Raw genomic sequence first — 10263 nt, forward strand, 5'->3', positions numbered from 1 at the left:
CAGCTAATTGAAGGCACTTGCTTTCAATTAGCTGTGACCGCACAGTTCCCACGGTCCAGGAATCCCACAATGACATTATGATTCATAATGTCATTGTCGGATAACCTGTAAAAAATAAAAAAAGAACAAGTTTAAAATAAAAAACACATACCAAATAAATAATTTAAGAAAAAAATTTTTAAAAAAAATTTTTTTTCCTCCCGAATTTTTGCTGTCGAATCCTGTGTTTTTCGGGTTGAGTCTACCCGAATTCGAACAGCCATATTCGGGTCGAATATAGGGACAACCCGAATTCGAACATCAACACTAGTGTGGAGGTGAGAAAAAAAAAATCCAGGATTTTCTAAAATCCGGCGCACCTCAGATCTCGAGGTTGCCAGCTTTTTGAATGTCAACAGGGCCCCAGAAACTAAAATTGATTACATGTCATAATTCTGACCTCTTGTGTTCTTGCCATAGAGACACGTTTGATTAACCATTTCCAGTACTCAACCCAGAATTTTTTTTGAGCCAGGTGGGAAGAAATTGTAGGTGATTGGCAGCCCCTGTATTGTAATCAAAAAGTGCCGGGTGGTGCTGGGGGTCGCTGGAAGCCTCTTAATCCAGCAATTTCATGCCGAAAGGGCTGAAACTGGTTGTAGCACAAGATGGATAAATAATATAGGAAATAGGATATAGAATATATATATATATATAATGCTGACACTGACATATCTAGAGGGCTGCACAATACATTGATTTGCATAAATGTGTGTTGCATTACAACAATATTTGATAGTCTTGTTCAATTTGAATTTGTTTTCAATGAACATCCATCTCCCTGTTAATAGTATTAGACTTAGGCATTACTGGAATTTGGTGTCACCCTAGGATAAATGGGTTTCATCCAAGTGGTTTAGGAGTGATCTCTACACGCTTCAGCAGCTGAGAAACTAACCAATGGATCAAAAACCTTCATGCAAGTGGAATCTCTAGTAGCATTCTTCATAGCCCTGCTGCTAGGACTCAAAATGTAGGTCTGGCTGAATGACTCAATACATGCAAATCTTTAGCAAGAGATGTCTGCAGGAAACCTGTAAAAAAATAAATATGGAGGCTGACATTTGTTCTACTCTCACAAATGCCATTTATAGTTGTGTTCAGAATATTAGCAGTGTGTTTTAAAAAGTGAATAAAGCTGAAAAACCTTATAATAGCTTTTATTTCCATACATGCAAAGGTACTAAGAACACTGCCCATTCTATTTCAAATCAAAACAGTGAGCTACACATGTACAGTTTAATGTATGAGGCTGAGCTATCCTGACATTCCCTGAGGACCCCATGATGTAGCAGGGACAGGTAAATGCATGTAAAATGTGTGATCAGGAAGGTAAGTATAAACATCTGCTAGATCATCATCACAATCTTTAAGGGTAAGGGTTTAGTTTTACTCATGATAGGAGGGTAAATATCAAGGAAAAACTTTACAGTGAGCATGTTTCTCTTTTATAGGACAACTTTGCACAAAGGAAACAAATAAGTCAATGTTGTAGGCAGTCTGTGCATTACATGAGGATGTGGGGGGCATATTGGGGATGTGATTTGATTCTCCTTTTAATTATAATCTCTCTTTCTAGTGGAAGCCCATTTCAAGCATAAACCATAGCACTGAGGGTTCCTACAACTGTTTACAAGTGCACAAGATTTATGGCAGAGCAAAAATGTATCTGAAGGTGAAGAGACCATAAAAAGGGAAACAAAATCAGAAGCCCACTGTGATATACTGGGAGCAGCTCCGCCCAACAGGTCCTGCTTACCACTACAATTGTTCATCCAAGGACTGAGCATGCCAGCGTAATGTCTGTCCATGTGTTTTGTGCCATACCCATCCTCAGCAACGCTCCCATAGAGGAGATTTGTGAATCCATTATTACACAGACATTGCATAATTCACGGATAAATTTCAACTGAACCTTTTTTTAATGAAGAAACTTTGATGTCTTAATCAACATTCCCTGAATGACTTTTTCTTTTTTTTCATGTGCGTCTGGAAATCTTAACTGTAATTCTGATTAAACCACTAAATAGTTATTAAGCTATCTAGGAAAGATCTATTGTAAATGATAATCAGGGTGTGGAGCGAAAGCAGGGATCGCTAAATGTAATTATCAGTTTTTGGCTCTGATCATAGCAGCTTCCTGGGATGACATATCTATTCTATATTGTCCACATGCTAGGAAGATAAAGGGAGCTTGGCAAAGCACAAAAGAGAGCTAGGTTTTGGGAATGTGGCAGCACCAGTATACTTTCTTTTACACATGCATAGGTAAATTAGGAATAACCTTCCTGTAAGAGGCTGTAAAATGCTTCTGTGCCCAGACTATGGACATTAAAGCATTTACATATTCTTCTACCAAGCAGTAAATGAACTGTAAAACATTCCCAACCTCTCTAGCCGTTTGTACTGTGAAAGAATGAATTCTTAAATATCACAGCCAAGGCTCTAAAGTTTGCTTTGTTAGTTTCTAACAGGATAGAAACATCTGCTTTGTGTTTATATTAAAGGTCTAGCAGACTGTCACCATTCCGGTACAAAAAACATTGTGTCTGTAAGATTTACAGTTCATTAGACATCTAAATAAATGCTGGGATGTCATTCAGTAGAAGTTTAAACAATGTTTTAATTCACATTCTTTATTTATTAAAAGCAGCTAGACTGTTGTAGTTTTTAATACATTTTATATTACCATGTTTTACCTTCACTTACCTTTAGATCCACCTATGGTATTGTATACATTTTTTAATCCAAAATTAAAAATTAGGGTGCAGTAATTTAGTGTTTTATGTCTCCCCTTACTCCCCCAGCACACTTTCAGGCAGCAAGCAAACATTACTAATTGAGGTGACCTCTGCATTGAGACCACTGTTCTCACACAGAATGTAGTGATCCTTCAATTGTACAATTAAATAAAAAGCAAGAGACTTTGAGCTAAAGAATGATTTATAAAAGTGAAGGGGGGGGGGGGGGGGGTATATACAGACTACTATTTTACTGAACCCTAATTTATTACATTTGCACTGAGACCTCAACTGGACTTGTAGATTTGAAGATTTCGGTATTGGTAGTGGTTTGGAATGGTTATTAACCTCTCACAGAAATGGGGTACAACTAAAGTATAAAAATGGATTTTATTGCCTTCACAAAGTTTTATTGATAGTTTAGGCTAATTGTATTTATGTCTGTTTTAATGGGTGAATGAGATGTTATGACTTGATATATATGGGTGACCTATGCATACCCTGGTACATCATTGGCAGATACGTTAGGTACATTTTTATAAAAAAGTCTAATCACACCGAAAACTCCTTATGGAGCCATTTGGAGATCTGTTAGCAATTACTAATATCTAAAAACAGATGTGAATAGGGATTGTCTTTGGTACAAATTATGAGTACCCTGTGTTATGTTATTCTTGCACTGATTAAAAAAGGGGAAATAGATTCACTACAGTCATATAGATTTTTAGCTGCTTAACATGATGTATTCATCAGTGATTTCTGTGGTGCTACAAGTCATTTATTCATGCTTTATAGAAAGCACAAGACATCCAGTGTGTTCTTTCTATGGACTGAATGTACTGCTCTTTGGTCACCAATCAGCCTGAAAAGTAGTAACATTTGTTAACAGGCATTATTCATATTGACTATGCTTATTAGCTGGGCCTTATAGATTAGGGAGAATTTAGCTCCAGCAACCCATGAGAATGAACGTCTGTTTCTATTGTGTATGTGGGTAACTTGTAGACTATGTTCATTTACCTTGATCAGCAGCAGAAGATTAGAAGAACAGTTCAGTGCTGTCCTAAACCCTGCTAAATGATTTAGGTGCCCGATGACCATCCACCATGCAGAATGGGTATTGGGTAGCTACTGTCAAAGCAAGGTCTGCACTACACAAAAACCTAAATTATTATTATACATAAAAGCTGCACAGATGATTAATAAGGAAATGTTGGGAGGAAAAAACAAATGTTCTATATCTATACTGAAATAAACACAAAGCAAAAAGTGTCAATAAGTCTAAAGGGGCTTTTTTGTATGTACGTTTCAGTAAGGATTTGTAAATGTTGCCTTAAAATTTTTTGTCTGTGCAACAGGTCTTTTGGTACAATTTCTCTGTTAATCCAATGCAAATATTGCACAGGAAAAGAGTGACGGCCTGGTACAGCTATGAGATGGTTTAGTATGGAACATGGTGACTACTTATTTATAGACAGAGTGTGCAACAAAATGTATCCTGTAACCACTTTTCAATGCTTACCTAAGTTAAAATATATAATAAAATTATATATAAATATACACACACACACCAATACATAGAAATAATGTGATGTGCCAGCAGTATGTTTCCAGCTGTAAGTGAAAAAGCATGGGTTGTCAGCTTTGCGTACCTCATTGCTGCATTACAAAAAAAAGCATAGGCCTCTTGTTCTTACATCTCCATATCCTCTCCTTGTGCAAAAAAAGTTTACTATATGGCAGAATAAACAGGTATTTTTGCACATATTTAACAGATTTAACTTAAGTATAACAGGGTTTTATCAGGCCACAAGAAAGCAAACTGTAGAGTTTCATTGTTAAGGCGTGCATGCACTTTTGTCAGGACGGTGTTCTGTATGTACAGTATCTCTTTCTAGGATGACAGGCTCTTATCATTATAGTTTCATGTAAGGCGACAACTCTGCCATAACTTGGCAGCTGTATAGACAGGTTTTAGGATTACACACGCCTTAGCCAGTGGTGGGTGCAAGTACACTGAAGGGAAGGGTTGCAGGTTGCACATATGGGTGCAGCTCAACAGAAACAGCCTTGGGCTAGTCTCCAGTTTGGACACTCACCTACTATGATGGGACATATTTATGCTGATGATAATATAACACCTTTAAATATGTCCTTTCCCTCTTTATTTAATAAAAAAAAAAAAACAGAAGTAAATTTGACATTTACAGACACATTCTTCTTGGTGGAGAATCTTTCAGATTCATATGTTTTGATGAAAAAAATGGATTCTCCTCCAAGGAATAATTCAGTGAATGCCATATTCACAGTTTTATAAATTTACCCCATAGTATAGAACTTGATAAAAGCTTAATAAATCAATCTAGCAAAATGGTAGCAGAAACATGGTTGGCCGCCGTAAGCCCCAACTTCTACTTTTCTTTCTATAAGTTCATAATGAACATACAAACCCAACAAAAATCTGAAGCATGACAAAGAACACCCCCAAAACAGAGATTAGGGAATGGGTGACTAAAAAATAAATCTGCTTCAGTTTTGGGCACAGCAAATTCTGCTTAACAAAGGTTTTATTGGCTCATATGTTATTTATATTATAACATTATATGACAACCAACACCAAGCACAACCTTACATCTCTCATACCACACATGACATATCATATGAACCCTGGGATCACATACAAATCTTCCATTTACATTCCATTATTTGTGGCCTCTTCAAAGCTGAATTGAACGTATTCAATGTAGTTAGGACAAATTACTCACAAGTGATGCCTTCACACTAGTGCCCATTCTTCTTTAGGATCTTTAATTTTATAAAATTAACTAAAAGGAAATCTGCATTATATACATCTGTGTAAAGTGTGTGATTTGTATTAGCCCCATCTGCTACTTTTGGTATGTTTAGTAAGATTCTGGCCATGGCCTCTATTTTGCAGCAGTATTGGGAAAATGCCACACTGTTAACACTGCCAGGTAGCAATGGTTTTAGACTGCTGATGTCAAAGATTATAGTGGCTGTGAAGATGATGTGAATTAGAGAAGCAAGGTTGTGCTAAGCAGTATTTGCGTTCTGTGAAATTCAGAGATGCCAACCAGGTGCACTGCATGCACACACATCTATAAGGGACATGCTGATTGGAGAAGAGAGCACATTCACAATCTCTCTCAGGCTGGGGAGTAACCTTGTTTAAATAGGGCAAAGAAAAGTTGGGTCACTAGGCTGTTATATTTCAACTCAAGCTAGATGGATGTTAAGAGTACAAACTCTTTGTCAAACAGCTTTACTAGAGTCTGTATATTTCAAAAGGGGTTTAGGTCATTTGTCTATTAAGTTTAGATTAAAAGTATTTCTATATTGAAAGGGAGCAGCTTCTTTCAACTGCACACCTTTCTGAAACTCCTACTTAAGTGGTTCTTTTGCTGACCCCATAGTTTTCAATGCTACCGACACAGCACGATGGTGATCAGACCAGCCCTTATCCGCACCATTCGGAGGGCAACTTTCATTTCACAGGTCCCCTCTAATCTCATGCCTAAGGGCTCTGTGATACAGGGAGAGGTTTCCAGATCTATGCTTTCAAAAATTTAACAGCTACTGTCCCGCACACTCCTCTTGTACATAGCATGTTTCTATCTTGAGATACCTACAAAGAACACTTCTGAATATGAAATTCATTTTGGGCTCAGTGTTTGTAAATTTCAATTGGATATGCTGTAAACATTTTGGTTTTGTCACCACTAGTGATACTAAATGTAATTCTGATCAATAAATTATTACCTTTAATTACTGTCCTGAATTCATCATTTCAGCAAGGACTTTATCACAGCAAAAGAATATTCAGAGGATGTGATTTACTATTACTCACAAAAGTTCATCAATGGATCATGCTACATGGGAGCTTTATAGCCTTTAGTCAGCAAATTTACTGGCTTGTGAGTGTACACAGAGCTAAGATATTGAATGAGGGAATTCAATACATACAAACAAACTCCAAGATGTCTTTCACTACACTGAGAAATGTGTAATTTGATGCTGACCTATTAGAATGCAGAGTTTCAAAACATAGTAGACCTCTAAAGCATCACCAGCCAATAGAATACAATGTTACCTCTGCTTGATGATAGGTGGATGGTGGTAACCATAAAACATCAGCAAAGAGATATCGTTCTCTTACACTGGTTGTTTGCCCATTGATTAGTGCACCGTCACTTATGTAGCAGCACCAAATACTGACCCCCAACATTTAAATCTAATTTTAGTTCTGTCACAACTAAGCTTAGACAAAAATGTAAATATTTGTTCATATACTTACATTTCTATTAGCTATGAGGCTATTTAATGTCTGCTGTTAAACACGTTTAGGAGCAGTGCGTTATTCACATAGTAAGGTAGCTGACCTCAGGCAGCCATAATAGACAACTAAAATAAAGAAGAAAAGAAGAATCAGTTTTATGCTTCTCTCCTAACTGCTGCCCCAGAAGTCAGCACACAATTGCCATCATGGCAATACAGCCTTAACTCTATGATTAGAACTTTAGTTTCAGAGAAAAATGTCAGAGCCTAAAAAAGGGTTAATATAACACTTGCATCCTTATAAACAATATGAAAGCTACCATGATGGAAAATTCTGCCCTATCTGCCTTTTTTACCAGCATTAACATTAACAAACCGGATCATGGAATTGTTATAGATTAATTGTACTCATAGAAAATAGTAACCAGTGTTGGGCCCCTGGACATTTGCAAATATGAACAGTATTCTTGAACACAATAGATGACGTTTCCATTGTTGATCCTACAAGAGAGATCTGATGGCAATGATCAACCAAATGCGGAGAAGAACCCAAGGCAGTCAATCATTCATAAGATTCAATGTATTATTTATTTTGTAGCACTGCATTTTGTATCTTCCACTGGTACCAGCACTACTCCCCCTTTCATTTTTTTTACATAAAATAACAATTTCAGTGGCAATGTGACATCTTTATCATTGTAGTGGATCTGACGGGAGGAAATGTACAAAATCATCCTATCTGTAATAAATATTGCATATTAAAAGAAAGTCCACTGTATTTAAATAATTCAAAAGAGGTGTTTATATTGGCTGTGCCTTTAGCAAACCAGAAAACAATCACACACAAAGGGGTTTGGAAAAAAAAATGTAAGAGCTTTATAGCGAAAAAAGAAAAAAAAAAAAAAAGCCCCAAATCCTCAAGTTGATCTGCGACATTATTTGAGTTCTTGTTGCCATGGTAATGTGAATTTGGCCTTGCCATTAAGCTATAAATGGGAGTGACAGGCTGAAAAGAGACATACGGAGCAGGGAGTAACGATGGGTTGAACTGCTTGGCTGTCACGCTGTAAGAAAACCATGTGCTTGCTTGGCATTCATAGAAAGAATAAAAAATATATAGAGCAGGCTGGGTAAGATTGCCAACATTCACTCTAACTATTCTTTATCAGCTACCCCGTGACATAATTTATTTAGAGCAAAACACTTAAACTTTTCCATCATCGGGATAAGAGGGCAGCTCAGTACAGCTGCTCACTAATGTCCCTTTAAAGACTCATCATGGAAAGAAGTCTGTTTTGAGCTCCAGTTTTTATTGATCTCTTCATGCAGCTCGCAGTCTGTAGACTCTCAATCTAATTCGATAGGGCTGCTGTCATCCTGACCATCCTCCACATCATCCTCATCTTCACCAGCACCCATTAGACTGTTCAATAGATTACCTTGGTAAAAAAACAAACAAACTGGTAAGCATGATAAGATTCAGGGGAGAAACACATGCTAAAATCACACTCAAACCCCTCAAACATTAGGGGGATTTTGTTTATAAAGCAGTGACATTCAATGAAACATTCTTGGATGAATAATCTCCTAGGCCCAGGTGTTTCAATGGCACAAACGTTGGGGAAACTTGATACATGTACAGGTCCCTGGTGTGTTTTTACAACACTTTTTCAGTTTGATAGATTTGTAAAATTTCATGACATTCACTGAAATAAATCAGAAGCTGAATGGTTACACTTAATGCAGACAAAACACCTAATATAAAAAAAAACAAATCTCTACTTTACTCCCACATATGCTTGCACTTCATCACATGGCAGTGCCATTCCACTTTATAAGTACTTGCTTACTGTAATGTATGTAATACTTAGTAGAAAGCATTTACTGGTAATGGCAGCTTCTAGATACCTCCTGTATGAAGAATCCAGCCGCATGCATTGCTCAGGTGTGATTTTGCCCCATTGGTCCACATAAACTGTCTTCAAATCTTAAAGGTTCCAGGGGGCTCTTCTATGAACTCTGATCTTCAATTCTTTCTATAGATTTTACATTGAATTTAAGTCAGGTGATTGACTGGGCCGTTTTAGCACATTTATTTTCTCTGAAACCATTGGAGAGTTTCCTTGGCTTTGGGATCATTATCCACCCTCCTTTCATCTTCAGCTTCCTGATATAGATTTTTACGGAGAATGTGCTGGTACATTTCTCCATTCATCCTTCCTTCAATTATATGAAGTCTGCCAGTACCATATGCTGAATAACAGCCTCACGCCATGGTGTTCCCACCTCTAAACATCATTATTGGTATGGTGTTTTCACTATTGTAAGTGTGTGCAATGACCGCCAAAGAGTTCAATTTTGGCCTCACCAAAACCAGTCTATATTGTGCCAGTATTTCACTGGCTGGATTTTTCTTTAGCAGTGGAGTCTTGCGCTGTGAACATGCATAGAGGTGTCATGTCTGTTACTTATCCTTTTCTTTGAAACCAGTATATCTGCTAATTCCAGGTCTTTCTAAAGTTCTCCACTAGTGATCCTTGGCCCTCCAATTCTTCTGATTATTCTTTTCGACTCCTCTGTCAAAAATATTGTGAGGAGAACCTGGTTATAGCCAGTTTAAGGTGAAATTATGTTTTGTTTTTTTTACTTCTCGATTATTGCCCCAACAATGGTCACTGGAACATTCAGAAGCTTAGAAATAAATCTGTAACCAATTACATCAGTTTGTTTTGCAACAGTAAGGTTGCAAAGGTATTGAGAGAGCTCTTTGCTTTTACTCATCATGAGAAGCTTTTTGTGTCATACCCTGATAACAAGAAACCCTTTTATAGGCTTTCAATTAGGAATAAACCAGCTAATATTATTTGCACAGATAAGGGGTAGGATTGCTTTCTAAATACTGACAGATTACAGCATTTTTTGTTGGCTTTCTATGCCTTTTCTTTGTGTGTTCAATACTTATGTGTAGGGAATAACTTAGACATATTTGTTTTGATTTCTTTGTATGTGTAAATTACACTGGGGAGCAATTTTTAAGCTTATTTACACTAAAATAGGTATGCTAATTCTGAAAGTGCAGTTAGTTTTCTTCTATCACGTCAGTTTTTTTCTCAACCACTTATATTAATGTGATTACTGTAGCATGGATTTGTATAGGCTATTCATTTACACGTAAGACAGTGTGGTC

General features: G+C 37.0%; 2 protein-coding genes across 2 annotated transcripts in view; one reads left to right on the forward strand and one right to left on the reverse strand.

The window, feature by feature from the left end:
* ADAP1 (ArfGAP with dual PH domains 1) overlaps positions 1-6570 on the forward strand; it is a 110115-nt gene extending 103545 nt beyond the window's left edge. The window contains exon 11 of the mRNA XM_072417821.1: positions 1619-6570. Coding sequence (XP_072273922.1) covers positions 1619-1647 — 29 coding nt within the window. The 3' untranslated portion in view covers positions 1648-6570. The remainder of the gene's footprint in view (positions 1-1618) is intronic.
* Positions 6571-7645: 1075 nt separating this feature from the next.
* Positions 7646-10263, reverse strand: part of GET4 (guided entry of tail-anchored proteins factor 4) — an 18426-nt gene continuing 15808 nt past the window's right edge. The window contains exon 9 of the mRNA XM_072417822.1: positions 7646-8515. Coding sequence (XP_072273923.1) covers positions 8424-8515 — 92 coding nt within the window. The 3' untranslated portion in view covers positions 7646-8423. The remainder of the gene's footprint in view (positions 8516-10263) is intronic.

The sequence above is a fragment of the Pyxicephalus adspersus genome, chromosome 7 (assembly GCF_032062135.1).
Source record: "Pyxicephalus adspersus chromosome 7, UCB_Pads_2.0, whole genome shotgun sequence".
NCBI classification, from domain to species: Eukaryota; Metazoa; Chordata; class Amphibia; order Anura; family Pyxicephalidae; genus Pyxicephalus; species Pyxicephalus adspersus.